Source organism: Leptidea sinapis, chromosome 4 (assembly GCF_905404315.1).
Source record: "Leptidea sinapis chromosome 4, ilLepSina1.1, whole genome shotgun sequence".
In the NCBI taxonomy this organism is placed as follows: Eukaryota; Metazoa; Arthropoda; class Insecta; order Lepidoptera; family Pieridae; genus Leptidea; species Leptidea sinapis.
The window spans coordinates 8,737,619-8,756,522 of NC_066268.1; the positions used below are offsets into that span (position 1 = coordinate 8,737,619).

Genomic DNA, 18,904 nt, shown 5'->3' on the forward strand with positions numbered 1-18,904 from the left:
AGTGATGTTTGATTTCGGTTGGAAGGTTGTGGATTTGTTTATTGTTGTATCACCGATAACAGGTGCATCAGACTCCTCCTCCTCCCTGCGTCGTAATCCTCAGTACTGAGGGTCGTGACCACCCCTCTGTATCACTTTCTCACGTATGATCGCTCTCCATCTTTTCCTGTCTCTGGCGGTGTGAAAGGCATTGTGAACCGTAGAGTCGAGGGCGGAGCCGATCTGATCGGACCATCGTGTTGGACTGCGTCCACGAGGCCTCTTCCCATCAATTTTGCCGACCACAATGAGCCTCTCAAGGTTTCCATCGTCCTTCCTTGCGATGTGACCGAAGTATTCTAAAACTCTGCGCAGACATTCGGAAGACAATCGCGAGGAGATCCTGAGTTCACGGCAAGGCATCAGACATTCCATATTTAATCTCAGGGCGACGTGTGCATTAGATTGAGTAACGTAGACAAACCTTTAAGTTATTTTGTGTCATCACATAGTTACTATTATGTGCAGACTTACCTAACCCGAAATAAATAGTAGTACAGTAGTTTCACTAGTCAACGTAATTAAAAGAAATAACGACTTTCACATAATCACTCCTTCGTAGCTACAAACAGCAGCTGCTGTGGAGTCATAATAAATTGATATATTTAATCAAAATTTCATTATTTTTCATTCATTTAATCATTTTCATTTATTAATCAAAAATTCTACTTTATGCTGATGATATCAAAATTGTATGTCCCATCAGAAACATACACGATTCGAAATATCTCCAAGACGACTTAACTCGTTTTGAAAATTATTGCAAAATAAATAAACAAATTGGATTTAAATATCTCTAAAAGGTTTGTACGTTCATTCACGCGTAAAAATTTCCACTATTATTCACAACTAAACATTAAATAACTCATACTTAGGCAGTGTTAAGAGGACCAGAGACTTAAGTATTATCATCGACTCAAAACTATAATTTTTTGAGCACAGTTAAGTATGACAGGCCTGTTTCCGCAATTCGCCTCTTGATTGGGCCATTGTGCGCGTCACTAAATTTTCTTACTCTAACCAGCCCACTGAGGCAAGTTTGTCGTTCTGTTAAGATCACTGCAGTAATGACTATACAACAAAATTGGTAAAGCAAAGTGTTTTTTTATAGAATTAGGCATAAAAATGCAGCTTCTCGGTTTATCAATTACTGTGGTGTCGTACAGTAACTTACCACCGCTGTTTTTTTAAGAAGCGGATAAACCCGCTCCCCAGACATGTGCGCTACGTGGCGGTCTCTATCGAGAATTGTCTGCCTTCGGTCTTCAGGAATTCCTAAGACTAAGTGGACAACCTTTTCCTTGAAATCTGCCTCTTATCCGTTTATTCTCTAGCGTCAGGTCATGCACTGATAGGTGTACAGTTTGTACTAAGGGTTCTGTGCCCAAAGGATCTTGTGCAGTGTGGCAGCTTTGGTGATGCGGCTGTGTATTAGAAGCCTTGCCTTGACACTCATCTTTAACTTGGACTGTCTTATGACTGTCAAGGTGGCTTCAGATACAGGTGACGCCAAATTTTTGACTTCCCTCTCCAGCTAGCTGAGAGCGTTAACGTCCTCACACCATATCACGTAGTACACCATACACATATCACGTAGTACACCATACACATATCACGTAGTACACCATACACATATCACGTAGGACACCATACACATATCACGTAGTACACCATACACATATCACTTAGTACACCATACACATATCACGTAGTACACCATAAACATATCACGTAGTACACCACACACATATCACGTAGTACACCATACACATAGCACGTAGTACACCATACACATATCACGTAGTACACCATACACATATCACGTAGTACACCATACACATATCACGTAGTACACCATACAAATATCACGTAGTACACCATACACATATCACGTAGTACACCATACACATATCACGTAGTACACCATACACATATCACGTAGTACACCATACAAATATCACGTAGTACACCATACACATATCACGTAGTACACCATACACATATCACGTAGTACACCATACACATATCACGTAGTACACCATACACATATCACGTAGTACACCATACACATATCACGTAGTACACCATACACATATTACGTAGTACACCATACACATATCACGTAGTACACCATACACATATCACGAAGTACACCATACTCTAAGTAATTTTTACGACTACTTACACATGGTCGGATCTGATACGGCCGTACCATTGGTGGGTCAAGCAGGCACCTTTGGAACTGCGCCCGCTCCTGGTAGTGTATAAGTCACCTGTAAGTTGTCACGTTTAGCGGGAGTTCTTCTTTCTATGCTCTCAACAAACAACCTCAAAAACACTCAGATCAAACTGCACTTAGAACAAAAACAACCAAACGTATTCGATCAATTTTATTACGAAATACAATAATTTATGTCAAGATATTTACATCGTTTATTACACATTACACTTATATGTATACATTATGGATATAGCAACGTTAATATGTATTGAGAGGATGGGCCATTTTATAGAAACATTTACAAAATTTCTTTTTTTTTATTAGAAGGTCTAAGTGACTCACCGGTCAGTATATGACATTTGATAGCTGACGCCGAGGGATATTTACAATACCAGAGTTAGTGTGATTTTTATCTGATTTCCCTTTACAGCCGCTCTTAATCCTAAATTGGCGATCTGAGATTGATATATCAATACATTTCCTGCACTTAGCTTTTTTATAAACGTTCTGTGAACTGATCTTAATCTAGTTTCAATCCAACAACAGTAGAACGAACTATGTTTGGATTTATATTTTGATTATTCTCATGATCACTCAGAATCTGGATTAGGATCAGGTAAGTTTTATATGAAAATAATACCTCAACTATTTTTTACCTTTAAATACACCGGTTAGTTTAAACAGATAAATGCGACAATCTGTAGACTCAACTTTTATAATTTATTACCTCAGACAGTTGAAAAGAAATGACGATAGAATCGTTTTTTTTTTAATTTAGCTGAAGGCATTGGAGAATTTCGTAATAATGCTGATGAAACATGCAATTTGATCTCCAGGGCTTTAGCGTTGCCCCATAACATTTTTCTTACTACCCGCAGAATAAGCGTAAAGAGAAGTTGGGCAGATCTGACTAGAATTAAGATATTCTATAGGATAATGAGATTATTACTGTCACAAAGGGAAGAAAAACCATAACTGAAAGACATGGTGATGAAGGAAGAGAATTTCTCGAATATTTAGAGAACATATTTTTTTCCAAAAGAATTATTAGCCCACACTATATTTAAATGCAAATAAAATTCCAAATAATTATGTTTAAAATATATACACGACAAGCGCTTAACATGTACAAAACATGCGGACACTTAACAGTAATATGATATTATTTCATAAATCGGAAGACACTATGAACACTACGCAGAAAGCGATTGAAAGATCCTAGCTGCATTTCAGTCGACAAAAGTGCGGTGAAGTAGCAGAAAGAATTCCGGTCATTGACTTTTGACGCCATTGACGTCCCAAAACTGCAAGATTTCGACAAAATCGTTACATTCGTTCGTGTATTTCTAAGCGTAATACATGCATATAATGAAGTAGACATTCGTAATTTGATTACAAATAATACTATAATTACAGAATGGACAAGATAAAAAATATCAAAATCAAAAACAACGGTTGTGTGGTAAAGGTTACTATAACATAAATGACTTTCTTAATGATACCACAGACTGGGAATGGAGCAAACACCCTCAGGATCTTTAATTATAAATTTTTATTGTACAATATTACATTGCTATCCATATTTTTATTTAAAAAAAAGCCCGCGAAGTCTTGCGCCCGTTCTTCTCAGGTCTGAGGCATTCAATTTTGGGTGGTAGTTTACGACGTTCAATAAGTGATTTTAAATCCTATTTTGAAAAAACAAATGAATTTGAAAATTAAATAATTAAAAATACCTGAATTTATTCAAAATATCGACTAAAGAACTTTTATGATAAGCAGTTGATACTCAGGTCAACGTCCGCAAATTTGGCTCTTCACGACATATTTATACACAAATCTTACAGAGTGGGAAATAAAGTAAAAAAATGCAATTATATTTTTGTATGCATTAAAACTATGATAATATACACGCCAATTAAAATAAATGTCATGACTCAATATTCTGTAAAGGCTCTCATAGACACACGAGCATTAGCTCGGGAGATTTAATAGCTTACAACTTTCCAAACTGTTCTAAAGTCAACATGTGTGACAATCATAAAAATATTATCATCGCATGTCAATCATAAATTAAATATCTGTAAGTACTAAAAATTTTATCAGTTTTATTTTCAAAATAGCAGCATCAACAATTCTGTTTGTATTACGTACCACATATACCTATTTATATTTACTTAATAGTTCCCCCTAAGTCTCAAGATGTAAGACATGAGATTTGTTCGAGAATCGATCAGGGCCTTTATGCCTGAATGAAAAACCAAGTGATTTCAGTGATTTAAAAATTAACAAAATCAATATTAATATAAAATAAACATGGCATTTAAATTGTGATGTGTTCAAGAAAAAGCGCAAGAAAGCGCCAATCAAGCGATTCAAATTCAAATTAACACCGCTGATTGGTCGAATCGATTTTACTAACGTACAGACCAACTTATTATACAAAGAGCGAATATTATCACATGGGACATATTATAAATCTGACACTAAGACTATTAATAATGACCATTAGAATTAAATTTATTCAATTGATTTATGCTAAATTTATACATTATTTATAACATTTATTTAATATTTACTAAAAAAAATTGTAATTACAAGGCTAATTAAATTATCCACCCGGCATCGGTAGCTTGGGAGGGTTAAGAGTTCAAGGGTGGATAGCACCCCTAAGGGCTTACCTTAACAAAGACTATGCGAATCATGTAATCAAGTCACATTAGTAGCTTTTAGTAGTAGATTTTCAATCTTACGTTCTGCGCGGCGAGTGCACTATGACGTGTTCGGCATTTAATCGCATTATGCTACACCTTACTTCGTTTCGCGATGCAATACGGCTCAGACAATATTATGACTGTTATAGGCACATTAACTAAACTCATCACTCAACAAAAAAGCAAAAAAAAATACTGGGAGAGTTTCTTGCGCCGCTTCTTCTCTCTCAGGGCGCCATCTGTTTCCGAAGCGGTAGTAGTGTGTAATATATTAGAAATGACATCAGAAAGAATTCTAAAGTAATCAGTTTTGAGAAAATAAATGCCTTTTATACTTTTTGATTGAAAAATATATACATAGTAAGCAACTCAGCGAAAACCTATAAACAAACTGGGAACAATACAGTAAACAAAGACGTAGGTAAGTATAAGCAACAAGACTCACAATCGCCTATTAAAAGGTTGCCAATCATGTCGCGAGAAGCGTTATGTATGCGTATGTAGTTTTACAGATAACACTAAAATATTCGTTCAAATTTACACCTTATTTCGTGGCATTAATGTTCAAAATGACCGTAAGTTAAAAATATCAATTCGGATGCTATGTTTTCTCAGTTTTATTGTATAGGGTCGGAGCGTGGACATTAACGCAAACGATGAGCAACAAGTTGGAAGCATTCGAATATCTCATGGATATAAGACAGATATAAGATAATCTCATGGAGAGATCCTGTTCGCAATACCACCGTGTTGAAAAGAATGGGAAAGTCCGCAGAATTACTCAAATGTATACAAAGGAGAAAGCTCGAATGTCTGGGCCATAGTATATGGAAAGATGAAAGGCAAACGAAGACCTGGCCGTAGACGAACATACTGGCTTAAGAACCTTCGCCAGTGGTTCAATATGAGTACAAAATCACTGTTTAGGGCAGCAGCGGCAGAACAAAATTCAGATAGCCTTAATGATTCCCATCTTCCGATAGGAAATGGCACTAGGAGAAGAAGAATGTTCAAAGCCTTATATACGCTGATAAGAATGGTCCGCTAACTTAAAACATCCGCTAAGGAGTGTTTTTTCTCATTCTGACTTAGGTCAATAGAAGAAGACAGAGTGAGAATTAGCAATGCTTTAAGTTAGCAGACTATTATGAATACGGGTGTAAATATTTAGCAAAATGTTTAAAAACGTAAAGTTAGTTACATAATTTTGTTAATTTAAAGGGATACTTACATGAACTACGACACTCCATCCTCTTTACGTTTAAATAAATTGATACGCTGTTATTTGGACAGTTTTTCATTGAACACTTTGTCATTGCGTGGCGTTGTATTCAAAGCGCGGTCTGAACACAACTGAATGAAAGCTCTCCCTGATACACGCATAGAGCGAGTTTATCTTCAGACAATTTTTGAGTGTGATTGTGAGACTAGTTGTTTATTATACGTCAATGCCAGTATATAAAAACAAAATAGTAAAACTATATCTATATTTTGGGCTAGGCATGTGGTAGCTAAACCTGTCATACAAATAAACTGTTGTATATAAATAAATCTTATTGTAAAAGTGTAACATTAGTACGTACATAAGTTATTGTTCTTTGACGCAGAAAACACTCATACTATTAAATCAATTAATTCATCACCAACTTTAGCAACATATATATAAATAATATGATAAATTGTTTGTATAGGACGTATTTTTATAAAACAAATGATTTATAAAATTCCAACGCCTATTTTGTAAAACTATTTAGACTATAAAGACTCAAAAGAACCTTTATTTAAATAAAATTCTCTTTAAAGTATTTACACGCGTGTTATTGTAAATGCTAAACATTATTATAAAAGAGACATGAACAAAGCGAAGTTGCCTTAATAGCGACATTAAGATAAGTGTTAATGGATAAATTCTTAGTTTCGTCCATCCAGCAGTTTATGTTAAAGTAGAATTACTCATTAGCTCAAGTTAAGGCTAGATTGTAATGCAAGGTGCATGTAACTGTATAATAAACATATGTTCCTTAGAGGAAAAAAAATGGATTTTGCGTAAACGGTCTTGAAATGTAATTTAAAAATTGTAATTTTTACGGAAAAATGTAATGTAAAAGTACAGCTACATTTATACGTGTTTTAATGTTTTAAAAAGTATTTTACTTAAATAAATTTGTAACACTCGAGTTAATCTAAAAAAATAAAGCGTAAAACTACCTTGTAGCAAGTGCTCACTTCACACTATACTAGCAGGAGATTCTTTTTTTTCTGAAATACACCTAGAAATAATATTATTATATTATTATTACCTTTAAAAAACACATCGACAGGAATTCATTCGAACTGATAGCACTTCTATATTATGCTTTACAAATTAAAATTACATTTTCATGTCATGCAATAAATGTAGGTACATACTTGTAATCGCTACCAATTAAAAAAAGTAAAGAAATCCGTGGCAGTTATTGAGTAAATTTACATGCTCTATAGGTTTGGCTCACTAAGGTAATGATTCAATAAACTTAAATCCTTGAACATTGAAAAGCGACGTTGCCAGTGTAAACACAAGAGACTGCACTGTTACGAATTATTCACCAAAACATTGTGCGCAGTTGCCGCTCTTCCAGGGAACGAAGAAATTGGTCTAAAAGGACTGTTTAGTTGTGCTAAAATTATTTTGTTCAAAAATTGTTTAGAAGAGTTTTGAATTAATTCAAGAATTTCAATTGAATAATTGCGTATAATTGAATTTCAAACAATGTAACGTAAGGCAACAACATATATTACGGCGCTGCTAAATATTAAGTATAAACAGAATATTAAAATTAAAAATTACAAGGTACGTATGTAGTTGCCACCGTGATAGTTAAAAAGCTTCAAAAATATTAACAAAATGAACACAATAGATAATACAGTAACACACCAAAAACAGCATACAATATAACTAATAAATGATCGGCCGAAGACCTGCATAGGTCCTGCATACCTGATAGACAAGAGCAAAATTAATTTCATGCAAAATAAACTCATTTCATTTATGTAAATTTAAAGTCTTTCTTAAACAGCAAAAAAATATTATAATTATAAACAAAATATATCCAATACGTAGATATAACTTCGTTTTTAATACTATACTAAGGCCAACGAGACGTGATAAAGAATGTAAACAAACGTACTGTTACTGAGTTATATTGACATAAATACGGCTGATTTGGACTGTTCCGAGGAATCATCTTTGTCGTATAGACAAAGACGATGAGACGACAGCGATTAGAATAGGCAATCCATAATTTGTATATAATTTATTAGAATAAAAATGTCTTGAAACCATGAAACTTTGTTTACATTCTTTATCTTGTCTCGTTGGCGTTAGTATTTCATCGATTAAATATTATTTTATCAACTGCCGTAATATAGATAAAGGAAATACGTTATTTGCATAATCTAAATTATAATAAACGTCAAATAGTAAATATATTTCACATACTCTCTATGAATAATAAAAAACATAGGGGGAATGAGTTAAATTTAATTTAATTAAATCTTAACACAGTCTTAGGACTTGACTATAGAGGCCTATTTTTTTTAAATCAATTAATTCCTTTCCATCTTTGCTACAGTTCGTTAGCGGAGAGTTGATAACTATTAATATAATATTATGTACGTCAGAATAGCTACTCACACTTAATAATAACAATTTAGTATATAGTACAAGGCACTCAGCTGTTGTCAAGCGCATGCCGCCGTTATCCATCAGAAAATATAATAAGCAGGTCGCAATTTGTGATGCACTTAAAATGATTTAATTGTATTAACTATCGACGGTTGGAGTAACCCATAAGATTATAAAAAAAATCATAATATTTTATTTTTCCTTAAGGATTGAAAACGCTTGGCATTTATTAGAATTTGAATTGTGATGATTATATTTGACTACAGCGAGTACATTATTAAAATAATAATATGTTTATGTTAATAAATATGGGGTAAAAAAATATTTTTACACATAATTCACTTATAAATAAAACTAAACCAAATTAGCGTACTAAATCATAAGTCTTATAACATTCCGGTTTTTAAATTAAATGAGAAATAATCACCGTACATCATTGTATTAATATTTGTAGAACAATAATAACCAATATTTCTACAAAAACTTCTATAATAATGTCAACGATTCACTGCCCGCGGGCACTTTCGCACTTACGGGCTATATGGGGACCACTGTGACGCACTACCTACTAGAATTTTAATAAAAAGTAACAATTGATCTGTAGTGAAGTAAAGCTTGATGTCGCTACGAGCAGCGATTGTTTGACATAAATAAAAGTAAAATAATAAATATTAACGGCCTTACAAATAAACTTGGTTTAAATTTATACCTAAGAATAAACCAAGAATATGCAAAATGTTGACTATATAGCTTACAACCCTGTCAATACAATGATAATTCTGAAGTTTTGCGAATGTCAGGCAGTCTTGCAAATAAACGCGGGAAACGTTATACGTCCGAATAAACCAATCGTAAGCAAAATTTCAATTTGTAAACATTTTACATATTATATTCTTGGTTTGTACTTGGGTATAATTTTATACCAAGTTTATTTGTGAGGCCATAAATGTTATTTAATATTTGAAAGTCTAGAGAATAAATTAACATAACGCGGCGAACAGTCTAATAATACTTACAATATTAATAATATTTTAAAAAATCCGAGACACAAACGCGATGTCCGATTCAATTCATACATTTCGATTATAATACAATCCGTACATAAATGCGACCAAATATTCTGCACATTTTGATATATTTTATAATACACATAGATCAAAACTATTTTACAATAATAAACACACACCTCAAACGGAAAATAGTCGACCGTTCGAGATAAAGCGGGGTTTTCACTCGGATGATTATGGGACGCCACTCGTGGAATCAACAGTGAAAACCCCGCTTTAGAGGTGCTGCAAAGTAGTTTATATTGCTTGTCGCGCGGACGGATAAAGAACAGAATTTTAAATGGCGTCCATTATATTTACGCACAAACACTAACGCCATCTATTAGTACCTATATTTACACCCACAGGTAAAAATATAAAAAAATACGATCATTCGTACTGAATGATATGAATATTATACAGAGAAGTTTTAAGTTTATTTCGAAGTTATACTTCGTTTGGCCCGTTGGTGGGAACATTATCAGAGTGAACTTATACCATGCGCGCGCGCACCGTCACGCAAATTCAACACCCTGACGTTAGTCCGGCAACTAAACCATTGCATCATACTTCAGCTACCAAGCCTCTTGTAACTCATATATCTAATGAACCACGACTAACGAACGACAATTAAATAAATTTCAACATGTATGAGTTGTAAAATAGGGAAAAAAATATTTTTGCAAATTGTTAAAAAATAATTTCATGATATATAAAATAAACGTTATTAATTAAGCAGTATAATAATATTTTCATTGGTTGTATGTTATATAATCTTAATTAAAATATTATTCTTTCGACATATATATAAAATAGCAAGAGGAATAAATTTCTTTAAGGATCACTATAATTTACGAAAATCGCAAAAATGTTATAAATAATTTGGAAATCAACGATTCCAATCGATATTCAGTAAATAAAAATCGTGAATATAAAATCATAACGGTACAGATTCAATGAGCCGCCATCTTGAATTCCATTCTTTATCCGCTGCGAATAATATAATATAGATTTCCGCAAAAAAATCACTCGATACAATCGAATATCTTACATCGTAATATTTATAAAACGCATTACATTAGATAGCTAACTAGATTTCGGCACATAATATCTATACATGTACATAGTTACAAGTTCGCGATGAGTATTCACTTGGGTGCGTCACTCGACGCAAAATAGTCTTTAACACCACTCCTTTGAGTGTTATTTACACTGGTTCCGTGGTCTGAAATTAATAAAAGAATATTATAACAATTTATTGTTAAACTTAAGTTTTTTTATATAGTCAAATATCATAAACCCTACATGATACGTTCAAGAACCGCATACTATGACCACCATAAAAATAGCCTGTTTTGTTATTTGTATTAAAAAGATATAAAAGGCATTTATTTTCTCAGAATTGATACTTATAGAATTCTTTTTGATGTCATTTCTAATATACTAGACACTACTACCGCTTCGGTAACGAATGGCGCTCTGAGAGAGAAGAAGCGGCGCAAGAAACTCTCCCAGCATCTTTCATGGGCTCTTTTTATCTTTTTAATCAAATATACAATATTGTATTAATGTTAAATAATAACATCGATTTCGATAATATTACTTCATACAAATTTCGAACATCTCTGAATAACAAATAAATTTGATTTGACCTCTGTTCTGATATCAGTCAAGATGACGTTTAGTTTGAAATGAAATGTCAATTTGTAAACAAATTTGTCAAATGTTGCACGTAAGTAAGATATCGAACGATACGATAGTTGGGGCCGACTCTAGTTCTCTATCTCTGAATTAAAAAAAAACTAAGATCGCTACCAGAAAACTTTTCATTGCCGCCAGTACCGTGCAGTTAAAATTGTATGTGGTCATAATATATAAGAATCTAATAAGAATCGAGACGAGCAGGACTTTCAGTGGATGGTGATTGAGAGGCTCTGCCCATTACAATACAGTGCCTATCAGGATTCTTGAAAAACCCTTAAAAATTCTGAGCGGCACTATACCTAATTGCGCTTGTCACCTTGAGACGTACAAATCAGTGCCTATCAGTATTCTTGAAAAACTCCAAAAATTCTGAGCGACACTACAATTGCGCTCGTCACCTCGAGAAGTAAGATATTAAGTCTCGTTTGCCCAGTAATTTCACTAGCTACGGCGCCTGAATGCATCATGGAAGCTTATGATATGTAAGTAGATAAAGTAGTGTATGTAATTGTATATAACTAGGCATTAAAACACGGGTATGGGTTCGTAATAACATCACAAGAGTTAATGCCCTTCATTATGGGTAATCACATAAAATACTACTATATATCATAGTTAGAAGAACAATATTCTTTATATATTAGAAAAAATATTTTTGATAATGTAATGTATGTTCACAGGCACATAAGTGAATTTGCTAGAAACTGTCATAACCATAATGTTAACACGAGGAACAAACATAAACTTGTTATGCCTACTACTCGGCTAAGTTGAGTTAGTAAGTCTTTAGTGGGGCGATATATACGCTTTTACAACAAGATCCCAGAAAATGTTCAAAACAAAAGTATTACGATATTGAAAAAAGAATTGTTAAAAACGTTTGTGTGGTAAAGGTTACTATAACATAAATGACTCTCTTAATGATTCCACAGAATGGGAATGGAGCGACCGCTCTCAGGCTTTTAAATAATAAGTTTAATTGTACAATAATACTTAGTAAACATATTCTTTAGCCCGCTGAGTTTGTTGCGCGCATTCTTCTCATGTGTGAGGCATTCGTATTGGAATGGGTGGTAGTTTTTACTTTCAATAAGTGATGTCACATCTTATTTTGAATAAAAATATTTGAATTTTAATAATATCGATACCTTAGTTGCAAAGAGTAACAATTCAGAAAAGGGTTCTCCATCTAAATTCAAAGCATAACTCGAGTTTTCACTATATGAAACGAAAATATAGTTATGAAGAATATTCAATATATAGCCCAGTGGTTAGTGAGTCTGCCTACTGAACAAGAGGTCCCGGGTTAGAATCCCGGTAGGTGCAATTATTTATATGATGAATATGAATGTTTGTTTCCGTGTCATGTTCCATTCAGAGTATGTTTAAGTAACTATATTGTATTAAATATATCGTTGTCTTGCACCCATAGCACGGGCTATGCCTAGTTTTGGGGCAAGATTATTTGTTTAAGAGTGTGTCAGTTTTATTATTATTATAGTTTTTTCTATGATATATTATAATATTTATAGATTTTAGTTTTTAAATTGTTAAAATTACTGTCTTAAAAACGTAATAAGAATGTTGTGGTAGCTTATAAGCTAATTAACTCTTATCCATATTATTATTATATTTTAAGATTAAGCATGTAAAGAGTGTAATTTGTTAGTTGCCCAAATAAATATATTATTTGTTATTATATTTGTAAATGTATCTTTGTATTTGTAGTGTTTGTTCTAAATAAAGATAAGTATCAGCAAATTTATTGAAGTAGGCGTTACCTTGCGGAAATTCATAATAATTTAAATGTTTTAAATTTTCGTAAGTGTTAATTCCGCCAATATTTGTCTTTAAACAATTAGACACGTGTTTCACCTCTGCACGACGCATCCTCAGGGGATGTTTTATACTCTGCTATTTTATACCCTCGTCCCATGAAATGACGCGCTGTGATTGGTCGGTTGTTGTGACGTATTACCCCCGGAAGAGATACGTAACAATGGTGAAGGGACTAAAGTTGTTTGTTCATTCAACAAAGTAAACATGTTATTTTTGTGTTTTATTATTTCTAATTGCTCTAACACATTCAAGCGAAATCCTTTTTCACATGTATGTAAAATATTTAAATTATTATTGTTTCCGAGTTAGTGACCGGTGTCAATTAACACCATATTCATAATAATCTGCTAACTTAAAGCGGTGCTAATTCTCACTTTGTCTTTTTCTATTGATCTAAGTCAGAATGAGAAATAACACTGTTCAGCAGCTCTTTTAAGTCAGCGGAGCATTATGAATAAGGGGGTGAATGTTTATGAATACCGGCGGAACATTTGTGTGATAGGGATCAGGTGATGTGACCTGTCGGCGTGGTGGCCCAGTGTGACGAGCGCGGACGCCAGCGCCAGGCCGCCCAGCGGCGGCGCCCGGCCCGTGCCGCCCGTGGGCAGCCGCACCAGCAGCGACAGCACGGCGGCGCGGCCCCAGCGGCACGGCTCCAGGGCCACGGGCGCGGGCACGCCGCCCGCCTCGCCTGCACAGACGGACAGCACAGCCCACTTGTAAAACGGTAGCACCTTACATAATAATGTTTGTTTATGGAATAGGAGGACAAACGAGCGGACGGGTCACCTGGTGTTGAGCGATCACCGCCGCCCACATTCTCCTGCAACACCAGAGGAATCACAAGAGCGTTGCCGGCCTTTAAGGAAGATGTCCGCGCTTTTTTTGAAGTTGCCCATGTCGTGTCGTCCCGGAAACACCGCCCAAGGAAGCTCATTCCACAACTTAGTAGTAGTACTTAGCTCCTTGAAAACCGCACTGTGGAGGACCGCCACACATCCAGATGGTGGGGATGATATCCTAATTTATATTTACATAATAATGTCCAAACCTTTTAACAAATATTAATCTATATGTCCTGCACATCATTATTTATTATATTTAGGAAACAACCCATTCATAACTCCTATCTATCACACAGTAGAACGAACCCCTGTTTAAATTCGCCCCTCAACAGAATGAAATGATCTCATAACAAACTGCAAGCTAATAATAGCACTATCGATATCTTCCGATATTATAAAGGGTCCAAGCTTATAAATGAACTAACAAAACTGATGTCATAATGCTTACTGTTTTTTTTTAAATTTAATTTACAATATTTTTTGTTTTAACTAACGTGTTGAGATTTTCGTTTTATGAATGCTTTATACACTTTAATAGATGTTACACTTCGAACCATAGTTATAAGTTATGAATAATTATTATTAGTTATTTACAATATTTAATAATTCATAATTTGAATAGTTATAAATGCTTAGTGTAAGATCAATAGTGTATCATAATAATAAATAAATAAGTTTTATGAATCCTGTATACACTTTAATAGATGTTACACTTCGAACCATAGTTATAAGTTATAAATAATTATTATTAGTTATTTACAATATTTAATAGTATATAATTTGACTAGTTATAAATGCTTAATGTAAGATCAATAGTGTATCATAATAATAATAATAAATAAATAAGTCATATGTCTAGATCAGTAGTCAATTCCAACCTTTTCTTCGCCATGGACCACACCGATTTTTTTTATTAGCAGGGACCACAGAATCAATCCGAAAATAAACTTAAATCAAAAAGTAGAATTTCAAAATTGCATTGCATTTGCATTGAATTCTTAAGGCATCCAGGAAAATTCTTCGAAGCTAACGCCTGATGGATGATACAATGTGGTATTATTGCATTGGGATTCTTCTGTTTTACTGACGTTACCAAACCGTGAGCGTGATCCCAACAAGTGAAACCAACGAGTTTCTCCCAGCTACTGTTATGTTCAATTCCTTTTGCAAGTTGTTTCCAGTTTTCGTAAAATCAATAATTATTCACAATGTACACGTATTGAAATTGATGCTATCTACCATATTCTGACTCCTGCGGACCACTGGTTTGGAACCACTGGCCGAGATAGTCTCTTACTGTTAGATACCTGATAAAAACAGACCAGGATGTTAGTTCAGTGTACGTGACTAGATACGTTTTACACTTACGATTTGTATGTCACTTTGTGTTAGTGTGCGTGAATTACTCAAAATAGAGGTTAGTTCTAAACTCAACCCCCCCCCCCACCTAGTATGATGTCAAAAATGTTGCTATTTTATATTTAGAAATTTATGAAATCAAAAGAGCACTGTTCCGAAATTATTATTATTTATATATAAATTGTTTTTCAATAAAATCAACATCAATTCGAACATGAATTAAATGAATGAGGCATGAAAATTAACAAAACAAAAGTGTGGCGGCATTTGTCAAAGGCGCTCGACTCGTGACAATAGTGCAGCTAATACAAATTTGCCAAAAAAACAAAAAATTAAACCTTATATGTAGTAATGCAAACTGGGCTGCATCTATTTTTATGTTATTGTTTAGTATGTATGTAGTTGAAATTTAGTGATGTAATACTAAGATATAATAAAATATTATATTTGAAAAAAGGTGAAGTCACAAAATTTGGGACCCCTCCCGCCATCAGTCACACTTTGTCAACTCCCGCCCCCTTAACATGTGACATAATCTATGGAAGGCCCCTTATCGTTAAACTTGGCGACATGATAAACTTAGGTATGATATTGAACTAACAAACCTCCTATTCTTTCCAGCTCGACGCACACTTGGCTGAACGGTCTCGAAGCCATTTGCTCCATCTCTACGAACAGTCTCTGCCTTCTTCTATACAAGTCATACTTCTGAAATTAAAGTAATTTTATGGTTTAATCAATAATCCGCCGAAATATGGAATATGCCACAAAATACACCATTACTACATTTATTTAGTTCAGGTTTGATTTCGACAGTGACAGTTATCACACGACTAAGGAGAAAAGTGTGCTTACATTGTCGTTCTGCACACTTTTACTATTCTGCCATCGGACTGCGAATGATATGTCTAGGTGTATAGAATGTCATTGGATTTAATGCACAATCTAATATATAAAATTCTCATGTCGCGGTGTTTGTAGTCAAACTCCTTCGAAACGGCTTGACCGATTCTCATGAAATTTTGAGTGCATTCTATTTTTCATCCCCCTAAATGTTAAGGGTGGTCCACACCTAATTTATATTTTTTATTTTTTTGAAATTTTTTTAAATTTGTTTGATTGTGAGTCAGCATTAAAAATACATACAACTTCAAATTTTCACCCATCTACGATCAACAGTTACTTTTGTATCGCGATTCTAATATCGTCAATACAACGTTTGCTGGGTCAGCTAGTACTTAATAAACATAACGAATAGATAGTTAAGATAGGAAAATGGGACATGCTATCAAACGCAACCCATGACTGAATGGCCAATGGGCTGGTCGCGTCGCTTCTGGGTTCTGGAGTAGGAAGGATTCTGTTGTAGGAAGGTTCTAGAATATCAACCTTGGTTATGGATTGAGAAGTTGCTGCGTTGGAAAGGATATAAATGGATCGCGGGAAGAAATAAATGCTTTAGCTAAATAGCTAGTAACATTAGCCACGAGTCGACACCTATACCACTATGGTGGAAAAAGTCTAAATGGAAGAAGGAAACTTAAAACAACATCATTATTTTTATTGGTTAGTTTACATCGCTATATATAATGAAAATTGTATCAGAATCCGTCACTGGCTAAGCTGCCACAAAGCGCGTGGCGCACATGCCCGTTTTAAGCCGCCGCGCGTTACCAACGCCAATTTCAACGGGCTCGTGTTACAATAAAATTTATTGCTTTTGAAGTGTTTCGGCTTGTTTATAAAAACGAACGTCAATGCTTTTGTTATTAAACAAACTAGCGCTATGTTAGATTAAATAAACAATAGATACTGCGTAATTTAAACAAATTTCATTTAAAGTAGGGCTGTCATGCATTTTTTATATTTACCTACAGATTACATTTCGATTATTACTAATGAATGTAGTAATTTATTTAATAACTAAAACATACTTCAAAGTTACTAATTAGTCATAGAATAGTTACTAAAACATCATCAACATCATCAACATCAACAACAACAAAAGAATTTTTAAGTCGACTGCTACAGATAATTAAAATAATAAACGGCTGACCGCATTTTGCCGGCTTGTCGTAATTACACAGATAAAGTTTTAAAATTAAATATTCTTACTTTTATAGTCTGTTAAATTACCTTTCTTGTGGTATATCGTGTAGCTTGTCTTACTCTGTGTATATTTAACGAAAACATATCTGCTACCGCTGTGTGCCAAGCAGACGTACGACGTCTGGTTTGGCACTCAACGGTAGTTTTGGCACCTCGCGGGTTAAATGATTTTACGCTGAAAATGGGACTACAAAACATTTAAGATATTTAAAAAAAAACACCCAAATGTCTGCACTTCGTTCGTAGCGATTGGAAGAACTCTGATAATTTGAAGAGATCTTGTTACACAACTTGGAAAGTAGTGGACAAAGTAGCTATATACTATATACTATACAAGGGGCACCACATTTGATGATAAGAGAAATTTGCTAGAAACTGTCATAACCATAATGTAACCAGGAACAAACATAAGCTTATAATGCCTACTAGTAGGTATAGTAAAGTAATATATGCTTTTATATAAAGATCTCAGAAAATGTTCAAAACAAATGTATCACGAAATTCAATGGAATTGTTTAAAAAAACCTTTGTGTGGTAAAGGTTACTATAACATAGTTACTAATACATTTTATTGTAGGATATTACATTGTAACCATATTTTTATAAAAAAAAAGGCCGGTGAGTTTATCTCAGGTCTGAGGCATACTTTTTCGAATAGGTTATATTAGTTTTTTACTTCTAATAAGTTGATAACATATTCTTTTTTGAATAAAATCATTTAAATTTTTATTTGATGCATCATGGCGATCAATTATAACTGTGTTTTTACATTAGATTTTTGCGTAGAAGGTACATTTTTATTTTAGTTAACCCGACGTTCCAAGACCTTTCCATATCTCGTTTTCAGGGAGACTGCAGATTAAATGAGTCAAATATAGTATTTGTCATAGCTGTAATTATGAAGTTTAGGACGGTCTGTTATGTGGTCACATACAGCTGACTTACGAGTGACGTCTGTATCTGATATGATCTGTCGTAGTCCATTTTATAGACATTCGCATCTACCCGCAAAATAAAAATTTAACTTTTACACAAAGTTACAATTACGCGCGTTTTAATTCTTTAAAAGTGTTTTATTTAAATGTGTAACACTCGCGTTTATCAAAGATAATACTATGGTAAGTACCTGTTTGATCTTCCACAGCGCCGCAGCCACGAGCAGTAGCAGCAAGAAGCACGACGAGAACGTGATGAAGAACTGCTGCAGGTTCAGCTTGGGATACTGCGAGAACGAGATCTGGATCCACAGCGGCGGCCGGAAGTCGTACACGTACACGAAGAACGTGGTCGACGTCACGTTGTCCTCCACGCCGAACGAGTGCTCGGACTTGGCGAACCTGAATTGGAATGCTCTTCACGCTTAT

The 18,904-nt window shown here is 34.2% G+C and overlaps 1 protein-coding gene across 1 annotated transcript in view; it reads right to left on the minus strand.

Moving 5' to 3' along the window:
- Window positions 1-2,414: 2,414 nt before the first annotated feature.
- LOC126980060 (attractin) overlaps window positions 2,415-18,904 on the minus strand; it is a 32,483-nt gene continuing 15,993 nt past the window's right edge. Inside the window, exons 6-9 of the mRNA XM_050829681.1 lie at window positions 18,667-18,892; window positions 16,037-16,139; window positions 13,747-13,918; window positions 2,415-10,909 (exon numbers count right to left, since the gene is read on the minus strand). Of these exons, the coding sequence (XP_050685638.1) occupies window positions 10,888-10,909; window positions 13,747-13,918; window positions 16,037-16,139; window positions 18,667-18,892 (523 nt within the window). The 3' untranslated portion in view covers window positions 2,415-10,887. The remainder of the gene's footprint in view (window positions 10,910-13,746; window positions 13,919-16,036; window positions 16,140-18,666; window positions 18,893-18,904) is intronic.